This window comes from Ambystoma mexicanum, chromosome 1p (genome assembly GCF_040938575.1).
Source record: "Ambystoma mexicanum isolate Mex_15411 chromosome 1p, UKY_AmexF1_1, whole genome shotgun sequence".
Taxonomy (NCBI): domain Eukaryota; kingdom Metazoa; phylum Chordata; class Amphibia; order Caudata; family Ambystomatidae; genus Ambystoma; species Ambystoma mexicanum.
The window spans coordinates 248840792-248853654 of NC_090921.1; the positions used below are offsets into that span (position 1 = coordinate 248840792).

Sequence of the window (12863 nt, forward strand, 5' to 3'; positions counted from 1 at the left end):
CCACTCGTATAGCCATTATAAATAAAATGCTAAAGGGTACTGCCCTGCTGGATAGCTCAAAGCCCAGTTTTTGTTATGTTGGTGCTATCGTCACATTTCTATGACAACCTTCTGGAAGTTTCATAAGGAGAGTGTATTCTCTGTCGTAATGCAGACGAAATATCCCCATGGCTGAATGTTCATTTGGCTTGCTTGTTAAAGAGCTTGCTAGAATCTAGTTAAATGATCTGCTGCACAGTTTTAGTTTAACTTGAGTCTCTGATGCAGTTAGATGGCAAACTAATGCCATGAGAATATTGCATCCTTGGCGTGTGTTCTAAAAAATGAAGAACTCTTCAGTTTTCTTTACTTTCCTTGTCTTCTTTCACCTGCAAAACATTAAAGGCTTGAAGACGTTCCTTCGTTCCATAACTGATAGCAGAACAGGATGTTATGTTATTTCCATTTATAATGCGCACATTCACCTGAGGGCATCTTGGGGCGAAGTTTCCAAAGTGGTAGCCCCTCCACGAATAAGCTAAAAAAGGAGGGTTTTCAGGACCCACCTGAATTAAAGGTGATTCTCAGTCGCTCTAAGGTCAGGAGGTAGACCATTCCAAAGCTTTCCAGCCACATTTTAGAGATTGCCACCATTTAGCACACTGCACTCACTTGCGGGGTCATTGAAAGGGAAGATGACAGAAGAACCCCCAAATTCCTGACAACTGTCAGAGTGGGAAGGTCCCCAAGCGTGGAAGGCCAGAATGAGGATGTCCACATAGCGGAACCAGAGGAGGACCCACCACCTGGACTTCCGTCTCGTCTCCGTTCATCTTAAGCCAGTTCGCACTCCTCTACCACCCTACCACCGACAGACACTCGCAAAACCCACACGACACCTCAGCCCAGCCCAGATCTAATTGGACCAGAATCTGGTTATCGTCGGTGTAAGAGTAGCATCGGAAACCATGGGAGCGGATGAGGTGAACCAGCGGGTGAACATAGATATCAAAAAGCATGGGTGACAAGACAGAGCCCTGAGGAACACCACAAGTTTTTGCACATGGAGATGAATGAAAGTGGGATCGTGACAGCAACTGGTCAGTTAGGATTGAGGTGAACCAGTCCAGGATGTGCCCAGAGAGGCCTGCCATAGCTAGCCGGTACAACAGTATGGAGTGGTCGATAGTGTTGTGGGCTGCAGACAGATCTAATAAAATCAGGGCCCCTACTCCACCCTGGTCAACCAGTAAGGTCAGATCATCACAGACACCAGTCTCCGTGCCTCACCCGAAGCGAAACCCAGACTGAAAGGAATCGAAGAATAGAGACGTTTCCAGAAAGGAAGACAGAAAGGGAGACGCTAGGGACTCGAGCAATTTCTTGAAAAAAAGTGAAATGGAGCGAAAAGTTAGCCAACACTGATGCTTCCAGTGATGGTTTTTTCAGGAGAGGGATACCAGTCGCCTGTTTCAGCTCATTTGGAATACAACCTGTTTGACACGCGAGATTCACAGCTTCCGTGATCCAAGGGATCGTGCCTGGCATACATACTTTAAGAGTGGGCAACGAATCGGATTAGAGGGGCAGCTGACTTAATTCGAAGGACTTCCTGTGAGACCTCATCCAAGGACAATTCAGGGAACTTAGCCCACACACTTATAGTAGTATCTACAGCTACCGGGCAAGGAGAAAAAAAATCTCCACATGGATTCCCAGCAGAGATCACTTTCCTGATATCTGCCACCTTACAATAAAGAAATCCTAGAGTCACATAGTGCTTGAGTAGGCAGGACCCCTGGGGAGAAACGAGTAGTGGTTGAAAAGGATTTCACAACAGAAAATGGTTCTTTTGACTGATAGAGAGCCTGCACAAGTTTGTTTGGCAGATGGAATATCTTGGTGATATCTTTTAGTGGGCTGTCGAAATATGACTTTCTATGTAGGACTATAGGAACAGCGCCATTTGCGCTCTGCACTGTGGGATGCCTCTGACCCTGTTTGAGATTGAGGGGCGCTACCTGATCAGCCGCCTCACTAAAAATATGTGACAAAGAAGACCCATTGGTTATTGCAGAATCCCTACATCTGTCCAGTATTGTAGACAGCAGCAGCTGATGATCCACAGTATGCCAATTACGTTTCCGAGAAGTTACAGGGGCAGATTTAAAAGGTACTGCTGGCCCCAATATCCTAAATGGCATACGGTTGTGGTCGGGCCAAATAACCTGTTTTTCTGAAGCAACAGTAATGCTGGCCGCGGCTGAAAAAATCAGGTCACGTTTACCACCTTGAACATGGGTGTGCTCATGTATAAATTGGTTAATCCCAAGTCCAGCATAGTCTCACAGAATTGGGGTAGTGCTGGTACTAAAGGTATATTAAACCTCATGTTAAAATATCCTAACACCCTCAGGTTCACACATTTCACCTGAGTGCCGCTACGAAATCCAAGAAAGGATTTAGAAACCTTTCTAAGTAAACGACCAGAAAATGCCAAGCAACTGATGCCAATACTGTAAAGTGGACTAATAGTGATTCTGTGAACTTGTGGTCCAAGGAATCAAGGAGAATTGAAGAGCTGTTCTAAAAATGACCGCAACACCCCCCAGTTGGATGAGGGGAGACCCGGTCAAGTTGGATAATAATATAGCCATCCGGAAGAGCATGAGAGAGAGAGATTCGACGTCACCTTCATAAAATCTACATCCGGCAAAACTTGAGCCAGGAGCTCATGCAAAAATAATGCATGGGCAACCAATGATCGTGAGTTGATTACAAAAGCAGTTAGTAGGCTATGCTCAACATTTAAATTAGCATCAATAACCGATCCCATAATACTAAGTGATTGGGCAGTACTGTACCTGGAAGAAGTGATCAAGCAGTGCTTTCCTCGAATGTACATGTCCGTCCTTAACCCGGACGGGCCTAGAAGGGCTAAACTTTGGCACAACTTCGACACGATGGGCCTGTTCCTACTGTGCACGACTACTGCGCTGTCTGTCAGGTCCACACATATATGCAGATGGTGTATTACCAGAGCCAATCCGTCCCACTTGTAGTAAGTAGTGAGCCCAGACTGCCCCTAGTGTCTGTGTGCAATTAGAAAGTAAGGAAAGACTTGAACAACTGAGCGAACTTCGGTGCACAATTGAGGCCTGGCATCCTCTGCCAGTTACTGGCATACAAGGAAAAATACATTTAAAATACAGAGCAAATTAAAATAACATTAAAATGCTAAAATATACTCGCTACAAGTAGCGTGAATGTAGGTAAGTGGTGCCCGGTTACGTGCCACAGTCTAGGTAATAACCTAGTGCTTTAAAGGAAAAGAAATTGTGAGCCAACGTTAATATATAATTCAAGAAAAAAAAGATAAGGAGCACAGCGGCAAGACCGTACCTTACAATACAGAAGGATTCTCTAACAATAATTGTGGAATAAGAGGTAAGACAGGCATGTACCTCTACACACATGCTGGTGTTATTCTTGTTACCGACCCGTCCATTTGTTTCTTGGGGCTGCATGTTTGGTGCATGTTCCTGCTTCCCCACTCACCTGCAGTCCTTGGGACGAGACGTGGCTCTCAAACAGAAAAGGCCAATGCAGCAGCAGCTGTTAATTAAATCTGCCTCCTTCGCTCCATCCATTTCCTCTTGGTGCTACTGATTGTTCCTGACCCTCATACAGAACCATTGTTTCCTGGTGCCCCTTGTCTATGTAGACCCAACTATGCCCCCCCCCAACAAAATACAAAGATCTTTGTGACCCTGTGCAGGGGGCCCAGTGTGCTACAGGTGTCCCCATCTAACGGACTGTGGCCCCTTCCCCAAGCAACTGAACTACCCCAATTTTACTGTGTCCACCTGCCACTCCAAACACACTTTAAACCCCCATCTGGAGCAAACATTATTGGCTTTGTCAATGCATGTTCCTATTTGTTTCAGTAATGAAATACTGTACGCTTCCATACATGTGTAATTTCTGTAAGTTATTTGTAGCCCCATTGCTGACTCTGCAGTAAGGGAATCTCTGTGATCATGACTTCTGTCTTGATCTGCATGTTCCTTTACCTGTTGATGAGTTCATGAGTTGCCACAGTTTGTTCACCCTCTCTTCCACCTCCCCCAGCCCTCATCTCATTTGTCATATTGCTTCTGGGTTTGAAATGGCTATCAATAGGACACAAGAACACATTAAGTAACTTTGTTTCTACTTCTCCCACAGGTTAATCGTGGCCCTCTCCATCACTCTGGGATTGTTTGTAGTGGAACTCGCAGGCTTCCTGTCCGGTGTATCCATGTTTAACAACACGCAAAGCCTCATCTGTATCCTTCAATTGACATGCAGTGACTGATGATCAATAAGGAGTGTCAAAGCAATCATATCTGTTTTTTCCTGCTACACACAACATATGGTTTTCAGCCTTAGCCTTGCTTACTCTCTAGTGTTATTCCCTTGTTTCGGTACCTGACCTTTTAAATACTTTACATCCCATTTCAAATATTCACTAACTTATTTGACAAAGAATAATTTCCTACTGTGAGTGCTGTCCAACTACCCGATCCTCTCTGAATTCATGGCCTCAGACCTTGGAATTTTCTCACTGGTGCAATGACAAATGTGGATTCTTACTCTTGGCACCATTTAACAATCTGACTATCTTTACCATTTCCCCCTTTCCTTTAATGAGTATATATTTACATTGGTCTTACCTCTCCCAGTGAATCTTGTGGTCTAAACCATGCACAGCTTTGGTTGCAGAATCCTGAACTGTCTTTTTTTATTTGTGTATCCACCTGTAGGTGTGATCTCTACTCCTGGCATTCATAGTCTAGATCATGTTTCCTAAGTGATGTGTGCAGGTGCAGCACAGCCTCCCTTTTGTTGTTGTGTAGATTTAAACATTTGCACCCCAACATGCCACTTGCTTTCCTTGCTGACATATCCCATTGTTTTAGCCCTTGAATATCCTCTGACAGTACAACTCTGATCCCGCTCTTATCTATGATCCCTCCCTATCTGGGAGCCTTTTAATTCCTTGCACGCCACAATATGCCAGTCCTCTGGATTGATGCGGCCAACAGTGACAACGAGGACATCCTAAACTTTCACCACCCAAACCACTTTTCCAAATCACTCCCATCTTTCACGCCATCTCTGTTGTATCAGCAGTCTGGCACATGTTTGTATTGTCTGCAGATAGGCATATATTAGCTTTTTGATACTCAGTGTCACTCACAGTATAGAAGTGTAAAAAGCACTGACCCAACACCAATCCCTTTTGAGGTCTCACCAGTTGTCACACTTTCCTTAGGATTTGGTTACATGTGGTATATTCTTTCTCATGTCGGCCAATTTTATAAAACAGTTAACGAACCTGTTTCCAATGACATAGGAGGGTCAATTCAGTAAAAAGTCTGTATGAAATGGTAAAACGTTACACCTACTATTTGGTGTTGCAAGTAATAAGAGTTGGGCCTGTCTAACGCATCATTTTAACTCCCTCTTTGCCTTGTCTTTCCTGTACATGTGCTTCATTATTATCCCTTCAACTGATTCTGTCTAAATAGCATATAGGCCTGCAAGTACCAAAACCTTTCTTTGGACTCCTTGTGTATTGCGACTACTCTCTCTTGTCTGGAAGCACCTGGGTAACTTGGCCCATCTACTTTTACTGCTGTTTATCCCTAACACTGGCACCCGCCCTGCAGCTATCGCAGCTCATACCAGCGCCTCCTTGGCCCTGATTTTCTTCCTGTTTGAGCAGTGGGACTGCAGTGTCTACTGGTGGATATTTGCCTTCTGCAGGTCAGTGGCATATGTGGGCTTCTACTTGTGAGAGGGAGAAGGGCATAGGGGTCTGGACCTGTCCACTAAAGAGCATATTGACAATCTTGGATTACGCTAATCAAGTCAAAGCTCCATTCAGAGCCTCCCTGGAAGTGTCCAGGAAGGCCCCCACACTGGCAGTGGCATTTGCAAAAGCAATGTGCAGCAGCAGGGGTTTATTACAGATGCTGTAAATCGATAGGTTTTTGGTCTCACCTTAGAAGTCCGCTAGTGAGCGCAGTGCAGCATCAGCTGCTGTACCCTGTATACGTCACTATTTTTCCCTGACTCCAGGCTCAGCTCTGGTGGCTCATTCCAGTGCCTCTGTCTGTCTCTCGTTTTTCGTCTTCGAGAAGTGGGAATGCTTCACCTACTGGTACATCTTCGGCTTCTGCAGGTAGATGCCTTTAATAGGAATTGTTTGGGACCAACGGAATGCTGTGGGCATGAGCCTCCACTCTGTAACTGTGTGTGTGTCTATATGTGTCTGTTTGCATGCACAGCAACCCTCCATTTTGTCCCCCAAATCAGTTGCTAGTGAGCCAGCTATATGTAATGTCATGAAATGCAGAAAACACACCCACAGAACAGTCCGATTAACTAAGGGATCATTTTTAGAATTGATATATTCATTTATGTAGTTGTGGGTTGTCATTAAAAAAAAATAAGTGACTTATTTTTTATTGGTTACCTTTATTTGAAAAAGTTGGTAACCATTTCAAATTTCAGGTTCTTTTGTTTTTCTCTTTGTCAGAAGTGCTATTTTCTTGAGTTTCAGAATGTGATGAAATGACTTCTGCTCGGCAAGAGAACAAGGATGAGGAGTGGATAAAACTCCTGCTCAGCTCCCTACTATTACTAAACTAGCAGTGATTCCAATAATAAAGTTGAAACCGGCACATGAGGTTGACCTACTTTTGACTCTTGTGGTAATGTGGGTCCAGGCCAAGCTAAACTCTTCAGGAAGGATATGTACTAGCAGAGAAGCAGTTCAGGTCCCAGTAGTGGTACCAAAATATAAGAATGTTCTGTCAAAGTTTTATAAAAGTAGCCAATCCACCCTTGTCAGGCAAGGCACAGAATATGCAGACTTTGTAATGAAAGTGAGCCCTCTGGTTCTGAAGTCTGCTGCCAAAATTATTGCCTGTGCACCCAAAGTCAAGTTTAATGAAGGTCTTTAAATGTTGCCAGGGCCCTTGAAGGCAGGCCAGGGGGACAGAACCACTTTAAATCCCTTTTAGGTGTGTTATTGGGTCTCGGCAGAGTATCTTCTAGGTGCTTTGAGTACGTTGGGCCTGCATCGAGACAGGCAAGCGGATGGCTTCCACTGTGTCGAGCTGGCATGGAGACAGAACAAAGACAGAATGAAAAGTGGTGAAGTGTCAAATGCAGCTCCGGTTGTTTTCAGTGGCATAAAGTGGCTCTAAGCAGTCAAGCCTTCACAAAAGTGGATAAAAGTGGGCAAACAGTACCCAGATTCCAGACTGCTGGTTGCTTGAGGGACCCTGTCCTGGCTCTCAAGGTGCATGGTGAATCCTTTTTCTTCACTCCCAAGCCAGGAAGCTTTTCAGAGAGCGCACTTCAAGGGGCTGTCGCCTCCACTGAGCAGGTTCCTGTGTTCCAGTGGTCTCAGCTTGCAGTATGCCTTGTTCAACAATCCGATCACCCCAGATTTTTGTGTGGGATTGTTGAGGGAAAGGCTTGATAATTTCTTGCAAGGCTTTGTCTTCACCTCTATGGAAGACTTTCTGCTGACTGTATCCCAAATAAAGTTCCAGGTGAAACCTTCTGTAGTTCGAAGATGATCCAACTGCGGGGGTGGATTCACCCCCTTATATAAGGCAATCTGCCACCTTATAAAGGTACAATCCTAGCTGCTGTGTTCAAAGTCTTCTGCCTAATGCTTCAATCAGAGTGTGAAGCAGGAAATGGGGGAGCCCCAGGGGAATCCAAGATGATGGGGCCATTCATTCTGTGTGCCGATACTACTTTTCCTGACTTTTCCAACTCTGCCCTTTCCTCTGCCTGCCCTGCATCAAAGAATCTCTGGTAATTGCCACCAGGATGTGAGCTCTCCATTGTCCTGGGAAGTCTTTCCTTTGAAGCAGTGGTACCAGCTACCCCCGTGGGGAGATTTCCTCTCTTCTGGAGAAAGTAGCAAACTGAGATCAAAAGCGTGGGATGCCTTGTCTGTGCCCAAATGGTTGTTTTCAATAAAGCCTTGCACACATAAGGCCCTCTCAGTGGAATGTGTCCCTAGCAGCTAAGCTAACAATAATATGACACCAATATGCTTTAGCCAGTTTAATTTCACATTCCCAAAGGCCACCATGGCAAAACTAGACCTGGCTTATATTTAGAGTTCCAACGCAACCAGGCTCTGGGAGGTACCAATTATAGCATTTAGGATCTGGGCTAACAATGGAGAACTTTAGGTTCAGCAGCCAAGGTCTAGAATTTGGGGCTAGGAATGCACATGTTCTGCAATTGCCATGTTGGCAAACTACAAGGAAGCTGCTGAGGTGTGTCAGTGGACAGCATCAGCAGAGTTACATGTGTGCAGTATCCTTTTCAGCATAGAGCATTATGATAACTATTTCTCCAGCATACGTTTTGGCATGGATTAACATGCTCATGAATATTCCATGTTGTCAGGCTGGGAATCCTCGGTAAAAGAAAAAACACTTTCACTTTCACTTAAAAACTGTATTTCGAAGGGATTGTGTCCTCCGACGTATTCCTTATCTTAGATAGAAATCCTTCAGCTTTGCTGGCCTCGGAAAATTTTTTCGCCAGAGGGCGCTGCGCGTCGATGATCGCCGAGTCGATGACCCTCGACGGCCTCCGTGCCGACGTCGACGTCATCCTGCCTATAAAGGCCGCGCGCAGCGTCCGTTGTTCAGTTCCGTTTTTCCGCGCTTCGTTGTGCCTCGGAACACCGTTGCTCAGTTCTCGTCAAGATAACGTATATAATAACTACTATTTACCTCGATATCGATGGCATCCTCCTCCGACCCGACGACCCCTCGGTCCGGTTTCAAAAAGTGCCGAGACTGCGGGAAGAAAATGTCGTTGACGGACCCTCACAGGGTCTGTTTGTGGTGTCTGGGAATCACGCACCAGAGTTCGGAGTGTGAGGAATGCCTTTCCATGACGGCGAAAGCCTTGAAGGAGCGTAGGGGGAAGCTCGAGAGAGGTAGGTCAACTTTAACTTCCTCGAAAGCTTCTTCGGTAGAGTCGAGACGTTCGTCTCCTCACCATAAAAAACACTCTCGATCTAGATCACGAAGTGGCTCCCACCACTCGTCGACATCGAGACACTCGAAGAAGAGACGTAGGAGATCCCCTTCGTCATCTTCGTCGAGTTCTCCTGAGAGAGTTCATTGCCCCACAAAACGCAGCTCGCAAGCTGAGTGGGAGGAATTCAGGAAAAAGATGCTAAGCGTCTTCGAGAAAGCGGCCTCGTCCCCCTCGAAGACAGCTGAGGGTGATACCCCGGGTAAAAAACCCAAAAAATCTAAACGCCGCGAGTCGCAGTACCCGGCGGAAAAGTCAACCCGAAAGCGCCTCGAGCCATCGGGAGATAAAGCATCATCGACGCCATCGTCGAAAACTCCTTCGAAACAGAGGTCGGCGCCATCGACGCCGTTGTCGAAGGATTCATCGGCGCATCAGTCGATCGAGTCGACGCCGACGTCGACGCCGATATCGACGCCGGTGAAGGAAAGAACCACGGCTACTCCACAGCCAACGGTTAGACAAAAGACCTCCGACTCGACGCCGAGAACGTCGACGTCGTTCTCGAGCAAGACTCCGATCCTTTCGAGTTCTTCGAGGCCTAGTACACATTTCTCGACGCTTTTCACGGCGCCTTCGAGTACTTTCACGTCGGTGTCGACGACATCGACGTTTTCAAGGCCTGTGATGATGGCTCCTTCTGCATTGGAAATGGGGTTTATACCATTCCAAAAACCAATGTATCCCCCTTTAACCTCGATTTTTGAGGAAAGGGAGGATTCAGACCAAGATATTGATTTACAGAGGACCACATCACCAGAGCCAGAGACTTTCGCCTCTGAGGAAGGAAGATTAAAAAATCTTCAGGATGCACTTCAGGAAGCTAGTGGCTTGGACACTTCTCCTGAAGCAGAATTTATCAAACCAGACCCAGGAGAACATGCGGAGACTCCATATAGAGCTCTGATGTCTAGAATCATAGAATTTATGGGTTGGTCTGCACCTTCTCCTGCCTTTCAGCAGGATGACCTCACTGACATACTGGACAAGGGCCCACAGGAGGATCCTGTGGTTCCATTTCACTCTGCTCTACAGAGAAGGATTTTGACAAACTGGGAAACGCCAGAAATTATCCCGGCAGTAAATAAAAAACTGTCAACAAAATACAGGGTGGCTAGTTCTGACCCTGAATATTTGTCAAAACACCCTACTCCTGAGAGCTTGGTTGTACAGGCTGCAACCTCATCAGGCAGCACATCTGCATACCCCACTGCTCCGCAGGATAGGGATGACAAAAAATATGATGCCATGGCTAAGAAGGTTTTTTCTGCCTGTAGCATGGCGTTAAAGTCTATTAACGCGACCTGTACGCTCGCTAGGTTCAGCCACACCCTTTGGGAGTGCGCTTCATCAGCGGCTGACTGCCTCCAAGAAGGAGAGGAAAGGGACGCATTTTTAAACATCATCAGGGATGGTAAAGATGCGATGTGCGAGACCCTACAAACTGGCCTAGATTCTGCTGACAGTATCAGCAGGGCCATGGCGGCAAGTACCACAATCCGCAGGCATGCGTGGTTGAGGAAGTCTGGTTTTGCCTCTGACGTGCAGACCAGGCTTTTGAATATGCCCTTTGACGGTTCTACCCTCTTTGGAAAGAAGGCGGATGACAGTTTGGAGAAACTGCAAACGTCCAAGGCAGCAGCCAAGTCATTGGGAGCTGCTATCCGTCAGAATACCTTTCGTCCTTCGGGATCATCGTGGAGAGGACGGTCCTTTCGTTACTATTCCTCATATGGAAGGGGCAGGGGACGACCGGCTCAAAGAGGCCAAGGAAGATTTACCCGTGGTGGACGGGGTAGGGGAAAGAAAGCCGCACCCGCAGGAGCAGGAGCCACTTTACCTTCGGCAACTGCATCAGCCGCTTCAAAACCACTCTGAGGTCTCCCCTCACAGAACACCAGTAGGGGGCAGGTTAACTCACCATCTGACGGAATGGCAGGCTATTACGTCAGATGCTTGGGCTCTGGAGACAGTAGCCCAAGGTTACTGCCTGCCCTTCCTACATATCCCTCAGAGTCATCCACCGGGGAACAACCCTTTGAAGCTTCCAGATCCGCTCCTCTTGCAGGAGGTTTTAGACCTGCTAGAGAAAGGTGCCATAGAACTGGTACCTGTAGCGGAAAGGAACAAGGGTTGGTACTCCCCCTACTTCATAATACCGAAGAAGGACGGAGGACTGAGACCCATCTTAGACTTACGGGAATTGAACAAATTCCTCCGAAAGGACAAGTTCAAGATGGTGACTCTCTCTCAGATCCTTCAGGCCCTCCAGCTTCAGGACTGGTTGGTATCTCTAGACCTCCAGGACGCTTATTTCCATGTGCCGATCCATCCCAGGCACAGGAGATACCTGAGGTTCGCAATTGGCAGCTCTCATTATCAATTTCGAGTTCTGCCATTTGGGCTAACCTCCGCCCCGAGGGTCTTTACCAAGCTAATGTCGGTTGTGGCTGCAAGTCTAAGGAGGGAAGGGATTCATGTCTACCCTTACCTAGACGATTGGTTGATCAGAGCTGAATCTTCGGAACAGGCTCAGAGACAACTAGATTATGTTTGCCACTTCCTTCACAAGCTGGGCTTCTCCCTCAATTTAAAGAAGTCACAGATGATACCATCACAGAGACTCCAATTCATTGGAGCAGTCCTGGACACTTCCCTGGGAAAAGCCTTGCCACCAGAGGTGAGGGCTCGAGATATTCTGCAGATGGTCATCAGATTTCAGAATGCCCAATATCTCCCAGCCTACGACTTTCTGAGGTTGCTAGGCCTCATGGCATCCTGCATATTCCTCGTGCCGGAGGCTCGCCTGAGAATGAGATCCCTCCAGTGGGCACTGAGAACTCAGTGGTCACAGTTCTCAGGAAGGATGACAGATCTCCTTCGGATCCCGGTCAAAGTAGCCCGAGACCTTCAGTGGTGGGCCTGTCGGGAGAACATCCTGAAAGGAGAAATGTTTTGGCAACCATGGCCGGAGATAACAGTAGTCACGGATGCCTCACTCACGGGGTGGGGAGCTCACGCCAACGACTTGACCATCAGCGGTCGTTGGTCTCCATCGGAGTCCAGACTACATATCAACCTGTTGGAGCTGAGAGCCATCAGACTAGCGCTGAAGGCTTTTCTGCCGTCTGTACGGGGAAGAAACGTCCTAATAATGACGGACAATACAGTGGCCATGCACTACCTCAACAAAAGAGGAGGCGTAGGCTCACTACCACTGTGCAGAGAGGCGATGCAGCTCTGGTTTTGGGCAATTCAGGAAGGAATCTCTCTATCGGCAATTCACCTAGCCGGAGAGAAGAACTTGACAGCGGACGCTCTGAGCAGGCAGAGCACAGTCTCTCACGAGTGGGAGATAGCTCAGGAAGTCCTTCAAGAGATCTTCGCCCTTTGGGGAACCCCTCAAGTGGATCTGTTCGCCACCAGTATCAACAGGAAGTGCGACAGATTTTGCTCAAGGGAATTTCCCCCGAGAGGAGCTCTAGGAGATGCGTTCGTAGTGGACTGGGAGTTCCCACTTCTGTACGCGTTCCCTCCGGTCCCTGTCATTCCTCAAATGATCAGGAGGTTGAGAAGGTTTCGGAAGACCATGATCCTAATTGCCCCGGATTGGGCCAGGAGAACGTGGTACCCGGACCTTCTAGACATGTCCATCTGCCCTCCAATTCGACTGCCATACAGAGAGGATCTTCTCTCGCAGAAGGAAGGTCAGGTTCTCCATCCAGCCATCAAGACCCTCAACCTTCACGCTTGGT

General features: G+C 47.2%; 1 protein-coding gene across 2 annotated transcripts in view; it reads left to right on the forward strand.

Annotated features, from left to right (window-relative positions):
• TMEM107 (transmembrane protein 107) overlaps positions 1-12863 on the forward strand; it is a 178532-nt gene that overhangs the window by 94121 nt on the left and 71548 nt on the right. The window contains exons 4-5 of one of the 2 annotated variants that reach the window (XM_069646464.1): positions 4207-4307; positions 5694-5790. In XM_069646464.1, coding sequence (XP_069502565.1) covers positions 4207-4307; positions 5694-5790 — 198 coding nt within the window. Of the gene's footprint in view, positions 1-4206; positions 4308-5693; positions 5791-6111; positions 6209-12863 lie in introns of both variants that reach the window. The other variant, XM_069646466.1, reaches the window with a different exon arrangement.